We start from the raw sequence: 14,811 nt of genomic DNA, 5'->3' as shown, positions 1-14,811 counted from the left end.
GTGTGTGTGTGTGTGTGTGTGTGTGTGTGTGTGTGTGTGTGTGTGTGTGTGTAGGAGGTTGTCAGAGGTCAGTCTCATCGCTAGCAGCGCAGTCGTTGCTGGCCTATGTACAATACATTCCACATGTACATACGTTCCATATGCCATTTCGTTGCGCATTGAGCATTTTTTGTTGTGTTGTGGGACCCCCAAACTAGATTTAGCTACCATGCCGCGCAACGGAGCTGCGTTCTTTGTCTCTGTTTTATGCGCGCCGAACTGGTTGTGTGAGTTTTTGACTTGGCGTTGGTTCGTTCCGTTCCGTTTCATTTTGTTTCATTTCATTTCATGTCGACGTCTGTTCCATGCCCGCCGCTCGTATCTTGTAAAATTCTTCTATGTTTACTCATTCTCATTCAGTTCTTTGCGCTCGCCGCATAAACAACGTGTACACGCTAACGTCGTCGTCCTCGTTGGGTCCGTTGTCGTTTCGTCCATCATCAACCGTCGCGCTGTGTCGTACGTTTCTACCAACGGTTGTTGCACATTTCAATGTATGCGTGAGTTTGCAAAGCAAAACAGCAATAAAAAGTATTAATAATAGTGTAATAAATAAATAAAAGTGCAGCGCACGCTTCTCTGTACATACATACATACATACAAACGTATAAAAACAGTTTTTCCTGTTCCTCTACACACGCCGACCGACGCCAACACAAGCATTAACAGCATAGCAGCAGCAGCAGCAGCAGCAGCGGCAACGGCAACGTCTGCGTCGCAGAGTTCATCAACTTGTTTAGAATCGGCGCGCTGAGTACGTGGTACGTGAGTGCGTGGCTGTCTCGTTTGCTTATGTGCATGTATATGTGTATGTGTATGTGTATATGGATATGTATATGTATATGTTGTGTGTGCTGTTGCCTTTTTCCTGCTCGCCTTTTACGTTTCATTTGTCTACGAGTGCCGCTTCACTTGCGCGCGCTATGCATGTATGTGTTTGTTGGAATACGGATACGGCGCAATGCAGTCAACAACAACAACAGCAACAACAACAACAAGAACAACAATATTTAAACGTCTTGCTTTTAGGTTTTGCTTTGCTTCGTGTTTGTTCTTTTTCCGCGCATTTTGTGTTGTTTGTATTAACGTTTACACATTTTTTGTTATTATTATCTCATTTCTTATTGTTGTCTTGTATTTTTAATACCCCTGCCTTGGCGGCCTGTCTACAGTCGCATCTGTAAATTAAGGCCCAGTGATAAACAAGTTTTGACAGTGGCAAAGTCTTAATACTTAGACATACTACTATGATAGAGGCATTAAAGGTTAATAGTTCAACGACAAACAAAACCACAACAACAACAACAACAACAACAACAAGTTATGCATAGCACTTTGTGTGTATCTACGATCACTTAATCGCTTTCATATTATAAACCGCAACTAAATTGGGTTATATTCACAAATAAAATCAAAAGCGAAACGTCAACAATATTATTGTTTCATGTGGAGTTGATTAATGATATAAATCAATCATGTTTTCCTTGTTCGGTTCCGTTTATCTCCACCGGTGTACTATATCAAGGCTTAAAGAACAATTTCTACAATTGTTGCGATAATGTGGTAAAAGTAAACTTGAATAATTTTCACCTTGCACCACTTAAAAATCGTATCGGATAGCGAAAGGTGCGACAACCTTTTCGGGGGCGCGACCTTGCGCTGTGCCTATTGGATTGGCAGCAACTGTATAAACAATGATCAAGATTTTAACTGCTATTGGATATTGCCGCTACTGTTGTTGTGCTGATGCGGAAGAATAAAATGTGTTGTTTTTTGTTCTCTCTCGCTCTCGCTCTCCCCCTCTCTTTTTCTTTTTCTTTGTGTACATATTTTAAAATCAAATTATTACGGCAATGCTCTTTAATTTTACTCACATCCCGCGACCGACCAACCGTCGACTGGACAGACCGACGTCTGACGACGTGTGAGCCACGCTGGTTTTCAACTCATTAAAATACAACGGACTTTCAGAAAAAGATTGCGATTGCGTCGGTGTGTATATATATATGTGTGTGTGTGTGTTCTTTTTTACGTCAAGCAAAAAATCGAAAACCGTGTTTAAAATGTTTACACACTTGTTTATTTAGCTATTGTTTTCCATGCGAATTGTTTTACGCTCCATATCGCAATTGGTCTGATCAAGAAAAGTAGCGCCCTATGACTGTAACACTAGCATCCCACTCGCATCCATACAGTTGTTTGCAGTTGCAGTAAATAATATTCTCGATATAAACATGAATTTCGGGAAGAATCTTCTAATTATGCATGAGTACATCTGTACACATTCTTTCGTCACATGCTAAAGCTGTATTATTTGTTTTTTTTTTTTTTTTCTAGAACTTTGCAACACTTTCCGTTCCCGTTGCCGCCAGTTCCAATCTTAGTGTACCAATTTTTTATATGTATGTATTTTCATTATCAAAAAGTCGCGCTTGTTTAGTTGCTCGTTGCTCGGCTGCATGACTCTGGGTCTGGGTAAGGGGGCTTGTGTCGAGTTCCACGTAATAGATAAAGAAAGATACATAGCTTATGTGTATATGCACACTGTACTGTATTCAGTGTACACAAAACGAAAATTGGTACAACTCTAATTGAAAATGTTAAAGTAGATAGTAAATATTTATCAAAAGTTTACACGCAAAAGACCCAACAGACACGTACCATTTGATTGGATGCATTGGCTGCAACAAAACTAGCAGCCGTAGCTGGGGGCAATTCGACTGTGATACCGATACGAAACATGATTTTTCGGTTACATCAATTAGCTGTATACACTGTTATGTGCTGCACTGTGCGCGTGCAACTGTGTGACTGAGCAGGCACAATGTTTAGGCATGCCACTGTCAAAGGTAGGACGACAGGCATTTAACATTAACAGGAGAGTTACAGCCAACTGCGAAGCTCACGACAAATCCACGGACAGTAGGAATGAAAACTAAACGCAAAACAAATAAGAATTGCAACCTATGAAAAAGATTGCTCGACCCGTGGGATGCCTTCTGAAAATGCCCCCCCCACTACTTTACTGCACGCTTGGGCCTGTACGCAAAGTACAGGGTATAAGAACAGCACTGATGACACGGCGTTGACCTGCTGGACCAGCCAGAGAAGAGAGAGAGAGAGAGCAGCAAGGAGAGATAGTGAGATAGCGAGAGCAGATAGTGAGAACAGGCGATGAAAGAAGAAGCAGTTCATGAAGTGTCTGCGACTGTGAGGTTGCTTGTGTTGTTGTCTGCTAAATTGGATGCAGTTGTTGTTGTTGTTGTTGTTGTTTCGTTCTCGCTGTCTGCCGTCGTCTCCTACGACAACACAATAAAAAAAAAAAAAACAACTCCCTTATGTGTGTATGTGAGAGGGTGTGTGGAGGTGGGGGGAAAGGGTCGTTTGCCATTGTCTTCTTGTTCAATAAAATGCGCCGTCGCCGAATGAATTTCATTCAGCAGAAATAGCAGCAGCATTGGCGGCAACGGCAGCTGCTGCTTTGGGGGTCAGATGCTGCTGACGCATAGCCCGCGACATCTGTTGCGTTGGCAAAGGAGAGGCAGAAGGCGAAGGGGTAGAACCATCAGAGGCTCAGACAATGTCTTCGAATTCAGCGAATTGGTTTTGCTTCGACAGAAAATGGCAAATAATAATTTGCATCAGACGCGCGGTTCGTGCTGCACGCCTTAACGTCCATCCCATCCAGGCATGCTGCTGGCAGGCGGTACCTTTTCTCGATGGTCGCGTCCGTGACTCTACGAACATACACACACACACACATACATAGATACATATATATATATATATAGAGTAAGTTCTTTGGCGTTCGTGTGTGTGTGTGTGCAAGTGTGTATGTATCTGCAGCTGCAGCCCGTTTAGAAACGATGGCGCAGGTAAACGGTTTCGTCGTCGTCGCCGTCGTCGCAAATTTCGCATGCTTTGTTCTGTTTTACAAGTTGCGTTTTGTGCTCGGCTTCTATTTTTTGCGCGTCTGTGTCATGCTCTTTGGCTTTGTTGTGGTTGTTGCCGCTGGGTACCATTGAACTCTGCTGCTGCAACCCCAAATGGACAGAGGGGAATGCCATGAATTGAAACGTTTGTTTGTTCGCCAGCCCATTTGTTTCTGTGTGCATGCGAAATTGAAACAAACGAACTCTAAATGCATTTTAGTATTTTGCAGTTGTTGTTTTTTTTTTTTTTTGGGTTCGCTTTGTCTGTTATGCCTTACATTGTATGCAGTTTCGTGGTGTCTCGCATTCCACCGTCGTTTGCAGCTGCCTTCGCCTCCTCCCCCTCCGATTTGTTGTTGTTACAGGCCTGGCTGGCTGGCCGCCTACCCGCCCTGAACTTGATATTATTTTTGTTGCTGATGATGTGGTTGGTTGGGCTGCTGTTCTTTTGCTCCTCTTGTTCTTTTCTTCTTCTTTATCCAGCTCTTCTATTTGTATGTACGTATGTATGTATGTACTTTGCTTCCGTCTGTTTCTGTGAACAGTTTTCAGCCATGAAATTAATAATCTTTTACAAATTGTTTTGCATTAGTAATGGCTGCGCAGTTTGTTTCCATTTGTTCCATCGCCCCCGCAATTTTACTCCGCTGCGCATATTTGAACTTAATGACCCCAACGCAAGCCCTCAGTGCACTACACTGCCGCCAGCCCATCAGCATTACAGCCTGATTATTATTATTATTAGCTCCTATTTTTAAATACTTTTACAGGCTCTGGAATTTTTGTAGTACATGTTTTTCATCAACCGCCCGAAGAGGCAACATATGGCATTGTCATAAACCTCTTCTCTCTCTCTCTCTCTGTCTCTGTCTCCCTCTATCTCTTTTCTTCTGATATTTATCATGTCATGATAATATACAATCCAACTGTCTGTGCTAGTGCATATTTACAGACATATAGGACACGACCTTATCGCGCAACCCGTACATACCCTATAATCTAATCACCTATCCGTTAGGTCGCTTGCCCGACTCGCGCTATCAATTGGTAATTTAGTATGTGTTCTTTTTTTTTTTTGGATATGTTGCTGTCATAGTCGTCAAAATAGCAACTACTGCTATTTACTGTTATGGTTTTGGTGTCACGCAATAAGTTTATTATTAAGCAACCTGTTGAAATTGCTGGCAAATTATGAATCTAGTATATTGAGTCAGAACGGTATTTATATGTATGTATGAATGCAGGATCGATGGCATTAGCTAGTATTTCCACTTTTGTAGAGTCCGATAAATAAACATTTTGTTGTTTTTTTTATCAATTTATTTATTTAGAACAAGTTTAAGTAAACTTATTTTGTATTTGTTTTGTTCCGTTTTTATTATTTAAAGCATTTGTTTCTATTTAAACAAACTCTTGGTATTTTTATGATAATGAAATAGATTGACTTATTATTTACATATCGATTCCATAACGACAAATATTCAAAATATTTAAATTTAATACTTGTGAATAATATAGGCTTTAAAATTTAATTATTAATTTAATTTTTTTTGTTTATAATAGGTATACAATTTGTTAAGGACTCGATCTTTATGCATACATATACATATACATCATTTATTCGTTCAATTACACTAAGCTTGACTTTATTTGCAACAGTTTTCAACACTGTCAAAAAGATTCTACGTGTACATAAATTGATGCATGCACATGTGTTAGTATGCGTGCAAATGTAATTATTCCATGCATACATACATACACACATGCATGTGTGTGTATGCACGTCTGGCTATTTCGTCTACATGTAGAGAAATTTTTGCTTTGCAGTTACTTAAGCATACACATGCATACATATGCATTTAAATACATGCACACGCATTTACATACGTTTGCTTGTATGCTGTGTGCATTGCCTCTGGTATCTGCTGTCTGCGCGTCATTGCTAGCATTTTCCATGTAGTGTGACAACAGAAAGAACAAACAACATGCAAAAGGGCAGAAGAACTTCTCTGTTTGCAGCTAGACTGCACCGGTGCGGCAAAGCGAGCAGTTCGAATTCGACGCGAAAGTTCTGGTGGCGCTGCCGGCAACATAGGCGAAAAAGTATGCTCGCCCACTCAATATTAGAAGAAGAAGAAGCACAAAGAGCAAGAGCTGAGAGCAACACAGCTTGTTATTGCTCTTGTTGTTGTCATTGCCCAAAAATGGAAAACATGCGCAGCCTATAAAACGAGAGAGCGAGAGCGAGAGCAAAGAGATGCCGACATGTTATCGGTTTATCGTTCGCTGTTGCTTCCTGTTACATTTTGTTCTCTGAGCGCGCAACCTGTAGCGCTGCGGCGACGACGACGTCGGCCATGGAAAATTGTTGCTTTTAGTTAGTTGGTTTGAGTGGGTGACTGGCCGACGCCATATTGTTTTAAGGGTTGCACTGTTTGTCCGTGCGCTATTCGCTATAAGGGGGGGCTGTACAATTCAGTTTGTACCGGTTGTTGGGCCGGCATTCAACAGTTCGGCATTTATACGCCGTCTCCCTCTCTCCCTCACACATTAACTCTCATCGTGCGCTGTTGCCGTGTGCCTTGTTGCCTGTTTGCCTGTCTTTTTCCGTGTGTACTGTAAATATTAATATTGATTTTTCCCAAATTGTGTGTATGTGTGTGTGTGTGTGTGGTATGTTTCGGCTGCCGCCTCTGCTGTGCGGCTGGTAATTGGCAATAATTTTGTTTTATGCTGCCTTCGCATCTTCGCCTGCGTCCGCACCACTGCAACGTGCAGTGTTGCATTTGCTGCTGCTGCTGCTGCTGCTGCTGCTCTGCCGCGTACACAGGACACGCTCTCTGCAGGAGCATGAGCAGCGCTGTCAACGTCGACGTCGACGTCAGCCTCGTCGGCTGCTGCTGCTGTTGGCAGCTTTACCCGGGTCGCTGAATAATGCGCAAAGTTAGTTTTGCAGGGAGCTGCGTCGCAAGCGCGTCGCGTTATCATTTTCCACGGCTCTGTGTTGGTGACCAACGGACTTAGAGTGCAAAGTGCATGGTGCAAAAAAAAAAGAGAGAAAATTTGAATTGAATATTATTTGCTTAAGTAGTATTAACTTAAGTTATGTGAAAATATTAATCGCGTTTCTGTTCGTATTTCTATTGCAGCATTTTGTGCGCGCAACGCAATTGAATTTGGCAAATTGGCAGCACCCAAAAAGTATGATACAAATTCAACAGCCACAACAACAACATTGAGGACCACATTACGCCAAATTGGCAGCATTTTTTGACTGCATTGAAAGCGAATGCAAAAAAAACAAAAACAAACCACGAAAACAGAAAATAAAATCAAATTTATTAAAAGCAGGCGAAAAATACAACTAAAGAGGTAAGTCAATGCCTCGTAAAGGCTCTCTCTCTCTCTCTCTCTCTCTCTCTTTCTCTCTATGTGTGTGTGTGTGCACATACATTCAGTCTAGACAGTTGCACCCGCCTAACCTCTAACCCCCGCGCCCACAACCTCCCATTTGGGGAGCGCGCTTTGTTGCCTTGCCGCTTCACTGGGCGCATTATTCGAGGGTTGATTTTCGTTCCATTTCGTTTCGGTTTGGCTTTCACTTCCCGACTTCTTCGAGTGAGGCCTTTGTTGACGGATGTTTCGTGTGTGTGTGTGAGTGTGTGTGTGTGTGGAAATGGAAATCTAGAAAAGTTCCTTGTCCGTTTGCCGCCGCTTGTTTACTTTTATTTTTGCTGCGAGGGGTTGCACGACCCTCAAGCATCTTGCGGGTCCCCTTTGTGCGTGCGCTTATTGCATTTCCTGTTGATGGTTGAAGTGTTAGTTGGGTCTCGCAGTTGGGGGCAGTTGCTAGGACTACAAATGACAAGAGGGTAGGGTACAGCCGCGAATTGCGTTAAGCGAGCACTTTGTTTCTATTTGGCAGAGTCTTTTCGCTTCAAACGGGGCTCACCTGTGTGCGAGGGGCACAATTAGCCACAAATTATGTTACGAAAAGGTGAATCATAATTTGTAAAAAAAGAGGCAAAAACCAGAAGAAGAAAAACAAAACGTTGCTGAGTCACACAAAGGCTGCTTTGAAGCAAAGAAAGCGGGACGGGCCGGGGCGGGGATGAAACTCTCAGCGATTTGTAGTTGGGTCAAGGCGCCGACTAACAAATAACAATAACATTTGCTGAATATGCAAAGTTAATCAAATTAATTGCCTTGGCTATAGCAAATGCCAGTAAAATAAATATTAATAAATAAATAGAGCTCCTTGAAGAGTGCTTCATTTATTTAAGCTATTTCTATTAAAGACAAGATGCTACAGTTCGGTTTGAGGGATTGGGAATCAAATTACTATCTCTAGGGATTAATGGGGTAAAAAATAAGTTCATGTATTGCCTTTTGATACGTCAAATCATCCCTATTATCATATGATATTAAAGCTGATATCTGATTTGAAACAATCGCATAATTTCTTCTGTTTATGCCCAATTGTTTATTTATAAATCCCATGTTTACTCATGCATCCTGTGTTAAATTTGCTCTGCTTTCAGGTGTTTGAGCAGCAGCTAGAGATCTGGGCAGCGTACATAAGTGGAGCTAGAAGAAAACAATTAAAGACACCCACACAGACACACAGAACGATGGCGTCTTCGCCGACTCCATCGCTGGACTCCATGCGTGGCGCCAACTCGATTGAATCTTATGAGCATGCCGGCTATCTGTCCGATTCGCCGCTGACGCTGAGCGGATCGTCGCCACCGGTTAGCGATTCGGCGATCTGCAGTGATGAGTACATAGCTGGCAGCCAGGTCAGCGTGAAGGTGCGCCAGGATGTGACGGTCATCAATGGGCATCATCCGATATCGGCCTCCGTATCGTCCAGCTCGTCGGCCAGCTCATCTTCCTGCTCGTCCTCGTCATCGTCGTCCTCGTCATCGTCCAGCTCATCCACCAGCGGTCTCAGCGGCTGCGGCAGCACCAGCAGCAGCGTCATCAGCAGCTCCAATGTCAACAGCAATGGCCCGGGCGTCATAGGCAGCAATTTGCCCAGCAACAGCAGCAACAGCATCAGCAGCCTGGTTGTTGGCGCCGGCAAAGGCAACAACAGCAGCAGCAACAACGGCAGCAGCGGCAACAACAACAACAACAGCAGCAACAACAACAGTCTCACAGCCGCACGCTGCACCGCCTGCAAGAGCAAGTGCAGCGACGCGGTGGCCAAATGCTTCGATTGCCAGAGCTATTTGTGCGCCAACTGTGTGACAGCGCACGAATTTATGCACTGCTTCAACGGGCACAATGTCTGCCTGATCAAGGGCTTCGAGGCGACCAGCAACGGCAGCAGCAGCAGCAACACGCCCAACAGCTGCAACAATCCAGCCTCCAGCGACTTCAAGTACGCCAGCTCGCTTACAATGATGCTGCAGCAGCAGCAACAGCAGCAGCAACAACAACAGCAGCAGCAGCAGCAGCAACAGGCACAAATGACAGACGCACAGCCGCAGCAGCCCATGTCGCAGCTGTCGAAGATTGTGCTGGCAGCAGCAGCAGCAGCCAACAACTCGCAGGAGCAGCAGCAGCAGCAGCAGCAACACGAGACACTGTACACACCGCACTTGCAACAACAACAGCAACAGCAACAGCGACAGCTCTTCTGTGCACGCCACAAGCACGAGCTGTTGAAGTTTAGCTGCCGCACTTGCTGCACGCTTGTGTGCAAGGAGTGCATTGTACTGGAGCACTCGACAGGTCTGCACGAGCTGGAGAGCGTGCAGTCGCCAGCAGCTGTGGCTGGCGCCGCCGGCAACAGCCAGAACGAGGCGGCGCTGCAAACGCTGCTCGCCGATATGCGCGGCAAGATTGGAGAGATTGTAGCCGTGGCCAATAGCGCCGAACAGTGCGTGACCAAGGTGAAGCTGCAGTACCAGAAGGCGCACAACGAACTGAACGAGACGCATCAGTTCTTTAGCTCGATGCTGGATGAGCGCAAGACAGAGCTGCTCAAGGAGCTGGAGACGGTCTATACGGCCAAGGTCAACAGCAATGTGATGTGGCTGCAGCGTTCCAAGGACATCACCGACAAGGGCCTGGCGGCCTGTGAGGCCGTCGAGCGCTCGCTAACAACTGGCGTCCAATCGCCGCTGCTGCCCGAGGCGATGCTGCTGCGCAAGAGTCTGGAGCAGCAGCTGCAGACGGGCGTACAGGACATGCAGCTACCCTTCGAGCTGGAGTTTATGTCCAACTATCAGTCCATACAGGCCGGCGTACGCAACACCTTTGGCTATATTCGTGCCAGCAACGGTGTCGGCTCCGGCTCTGTCAGTGGCAACTGCTCCGAATCGAGCCTCAGTCTTGCTCACAGTCACATCAGCCACGCCCAGAATCACGTTCACGGCAAGCAGCCGCCCATTGCGCGGCCCACGCAAAGTGCGAGCAACAGCAGCGCGAGCAGCGCGGGCAGCCATCATCATCATCAGCAACAGCAGCAACAGCAGCAGCAGCAACATCTTCAGCTGCAGCAGCAACAGTTGCTGCCGGGCCTGGGCCTGGGCAGTCTGCTGGACAACAGCAGCAATGGCAGCAACAGCAACGGCAGCGTCTATACAAATGGCGCCGGCTGCCTATTGCTGGGCGGACGTGAACGCAACCTGAACGATCTGCAGCACTTTGGCGAACTGTTGCCCAAGCGTGCCACAAGCATGACGCACTACAATCCCTACGAGAAGTGGAGCAACGGAGGCAGCGACAATTTGTTCAACACAACGGCGGCGGCAACAATTGGCGGCAACGGCAACAGCAGCTCGGCTGTGGTTGATGCCTTCGCCAGCCTGTCGTCGGTCAATCTCAATGGGAGCAGCAACAACAGCGCCGTTAGCAACGAATCTCTGCTCGATCTGACCAACAAGCTGCTCTCGGCCTCCATATATCCACCCAAGTCGCAAATCAAGCGCCAAAAGATGATTTACCATTGCAAATTCGGCGAATTCGGCGTCATGGAGGGCCAGTTCACGGAACCGAGCGGTGTGGCGGTCAATGCCCAGAACGACATCATTGTGGCGGACACGAACAATCATCGCATCCAGATCTTTGACAAAGAGGGACGCTTCAAGTTCCAGTTTGGCGAGTGCGGCAAACGCGACTCCCAGCTGCTCTATCCGAACCGTGTGGCCGTTGTCCGCAACTCTGGCGATATTATTGTCACCGAACGCTCGCCCACACACCAGATCCAGATCTACAATCAATATGGCCAGTTTGTGCGCAAGTTCGGAGCCACCATATTGCAGCATCCGCGCGGCGTCACCGTCGACAACAAGGGACGCATCATTGTGGTCGAGTGCAAGGTGATGCGCGTCATCATATTCGATCAGAATGGCAATGTGCTGCACAAGTTCGGCTGCTCGAAACATCTGGAGTTTCCCAATGGCGTTGTGGTCAACGACAAACAGGAGATCTTCATTAGCGACAATCGGGCGCATTGCGTCAAGGTCTTTAACTATGAGGGACAGTATCTGCGCCAGATTGGCGGCGAGGGCATCACCAATTATCCCATCGGCGTTGGCATCAATTCGAATGGCGAAATTCTCATTGCGGACAATCACAATAACTTCAATCTGACCATTTTCACCCAGGACGGCCAGCTGATCTCGGCGCTGGAATCGAAGGTGAAGCACGCCCAATGCTTCGATGTGGCGCTCATGGATGATGGCAGCGTGGTGCTCGCCAGCAAGGACTATCGACTATATATCTATCGCTATGTGCAACTGGCGCCCGTGGGTATGTAAGCAGAGAGCCTTGACAAAACACATATAGAAAAAAAACAAAAAAAAAAAAAAACGACAAGAAAAACATGCAGAAAATATACAAAAACAGACGACGCCAGAAATTCGGAATTCAGAACTTTGAATTCGAAAAAAAAAAAATAATTAAAACAAGTTGGCAGTTCTGACTTGCGCGCGCGCTCTTCTCTAAAGTCTATCGCTCTCTCTCTCTCTCTATCTCTCTCTTTCTGCCTCTGTCGCTGTCTCTCATAGCATAGCATAGCATAGCAAGAACTCTCTCTCTCTCTTTTATATATTATATATACTTACTATATTTTTATTATTACCTTTTTAAATTATTGTTGAATTTTGTTTTTTACACTGTGTTAAGACTTAACGTATGTTTTTTTTTTTTTTTATATTTTATTATATTTTATTTTTGTGTATTACCATTTTTGTTTAAATTGTTCACAAAAAAAAAAAACTCGAATGGCGCCTCCGCCACGCCCTCTTGGCAGTTGCAAGTCTCTTCAGTGACATTTCGTTTTAAAAATAATACACAAAATATACCAGAAAGCAAATCCCTCCACTTTTTATGTTCGCTCGTCAAACAAAAAAAATAAAAAAACAAAAACAAAAAAAAAAATTACATAAAAACAAATGATTACAATTACAAAAAAGAAAAAAAGCTAATTTAAAATAATTGCTTGAACAATTGAATTTACACACAAGTAGATCGAGCATAAACAAATACTTTATTGATTGTAATTTTAAGTAATGCGCAATTGTTTGTTATTATTTTTGATTGCATATAAACAACAAGAAAATGAAAAAGAATGAGAAATTTTTGATATATATATATATTGAACTGTTTTTTATGTTTATAAATTATTTTTTGATTGTAGTAAACTTATTGATTACTGATTAATGATTATTTATATTCATATATGTATTTTTATTATTATTATTATTATTATTACGACAAACTTATTATTATTATTATTACTATTATGAAATTTTTGCTACTTTTTTACCAACAAAACACAAAACAAAACCAACAACACACAACTTTTTTATACTCGCTTAGCTTTTATGTTTCATTGTTTGATTATTATTATCATTATTATTATTATTATTAATATCATTAGTGCTTAAACGAAACACAACATGAAATAATAATTAATACTTCAAAAAGCAGACATTGCCGCTTCTTAATTTGTAAACACAACAACTAAACTAAACGCACTGAAAATAGCTGAAATTATTCTTCTTAATTGTTGATTTACACACACACACACACACACGCACACGCACACATATGCATTTATCTACATGTATGTGTGCGTGTGTGTGTGTGTGTGTCATGCATCAAATGTGTTTATTTATTTAAATTCATATGATTTTTTTTTGTACATTATTTTTTGTTTTTAGGTTTTGTTTTATTTAAGCGTTTTGCTTAAACGATTTGACGCTCAATAAAATTGTCAAATTGTTGTTAAACATTTAAAGAAGAAGAAGAAAACTACAATTTAAAAAAAAAAAACTATTTGTTATTAGTGTAGTATGCATCAGATTGAAATATGAATACAATTAATTAGTAGATGTTTTTTCTGCTGGTGGCAAACGATATAAAAAAAAAAAAAGAAAAGAAAAACAAGAAACAACAATTGAAATATAATTCAAAGAGGAATAACACTAAAAATGGTTGGCAATCAGCGCAGAAGACTTAAACAATTTATGATTATAAACAATTAGAATTAACAAATGCATGTATATACATATACGATATATGTGTATTCATAATATAGACATGCAGCTTAAGTATATAAATCAAAATCTCAATTAATCGAAATTCATCTAATCGCAACTCGAAATCAGATAAACTTGATCTTGATTAAAGTACTTGAAAACTTTGTATTCAATATTTGTGCCGTTGTTGAGTTAATTTTGCAATTATTTTAAGCGCTTTTTATGTGTTCCAATTATTAATATTATTTTTCAACGAATTCTCGTTTTCGCTTCAATGCAAAATCAATAAACAGCACGGTTCAGAATCGGGGTTTGTTAAATACTTGCAACAAAACAAATGATAATAATAACAAAGTGAAAGATTTCAATTAGGAAGCAACTGTATGAACTTTTGAGACTACAAACGCAACAGTAACAGGAACAGCATTTAAAAAATGTTTATTTATAATTTACAAAAGCTGAATTACATCAGAGTATAAATACAATATTGAATAATATATTTGTTGTTTATATGTATTATTATTATTATTATTATTATTTTTGTGTGTGTGCTTTGCGCCTAAGTAGTATTAGAATTATTATTTGCTTTTGTGTGTTGTTGTTTCATTATTACTTTTGAATTCCTATGATTTGTTTTTGAAAAACGCTTCAAGTAATATTTTGTAACTGGCATTTTTGAATTTGACGTACGTTCGTTTTCACTTAAGTGAGATTATTAAATTCTAGACGTTTAACAAAGCACAGACATACATAAAATACATATATTTATATATACTTAGCTATGTATTTGTATTTGTACTGCGATTCGCAGTGCAAAAGGCGATCCTTAAACTTAATGCTTGTTGTAAACTATGAACTAATTAAATTCGTGTAATGTAATTTAAAGTACTGTAATATGTAATATGTAATTGTAATATGTAATTGTGTGTGTAGCTCTAATGGAACGGTAAAACAAAGTATTGTATATTTCTTGTGAGAACTTTTTACTTGACACCAAAACTGAAACTGTTGAAAATTTTTTATATACTTAAAAATTGTTAATCATACACGAAGCGAAACTGCTAATTGATGGTATTTATAATGGCCTAAAAACATATATACATAATACTATTTAATTGTATTTATTATTATTATTATTATTATTAATTATATTAGCGTATTAACATTTGCACAACAGCAACAACAACAACAACTAAAACTACGCAATGAAAAAATCAAAAATGAAAAAAATAGAATACAAGAAGAAGGAAACCAGCCGACTAATTGACTTGTGCTTATTTGTTTTTTTTTTTTATGTTTACTATTAAATTTGATTATTACTTTTTTAAATGTTACACAAAAAA

The 14,811-nt window shown here is 41.8% G+C and overlaps 1 protein-coding gene across 5 annotated transcripts in view; it reads left to right on the top strand.

The window, feature by feature from the left end:
* brat (brain tumor) overlaps positions 1–11,931 on the top strand; it is a 28,293-nt gene extending 16,362 nt beyond the window's left edge. For 2 of the 5 annotated variants that reach the window (XM_015169826.3, XM_015169829.3), the window contains 2 exons: positions 7,121–7,343; positions 8,513–11,931. In XM_015169826.3, the coding sequence (XP_015025312.1) occupies positions 8,603–11,743 (3,141 nt within the window). In that variant the 5' untranslated portion in view covers positions 7,121–7,343; positions 8,513–8,602 and the 3' untranslated portion in view covers positions 11,744–11,931. Of the gene's footprint in view, positions 1–386; positions 540–583; positions 801–7,120; positions 7,344–8,512 lie in introns of those variants that run through there. The other 3 variants (XM_015169827.3, XM_015169828.3, XM_015169825.3) reach the window with 3 other exon arrangements.
* The last annotated feature ends 2,880 nt before the right edge of the window (positions 11,932–14,811 follow it).

Source organism: Drosophila virilis, chromosome 4 (assembly GCF_030788295.1).
Source record: "Drosophila virilis strain 15010-1051.87 chromosome 4, Dvir_AGI_RSII-ME, whole genome shotgun sequence".
NCBI classification, from domain to species: Eukaryota; Metazoa; Arthropoda; class Insecta; order Diptera; family Drosophilidae; genus Drosophila; species Drosophila virilis.
The sequence above is the reverse complement of the archived record's forward strand: the minus strand, read 5'-3'. Positions and strand labels throughout refer to the sequence as shown.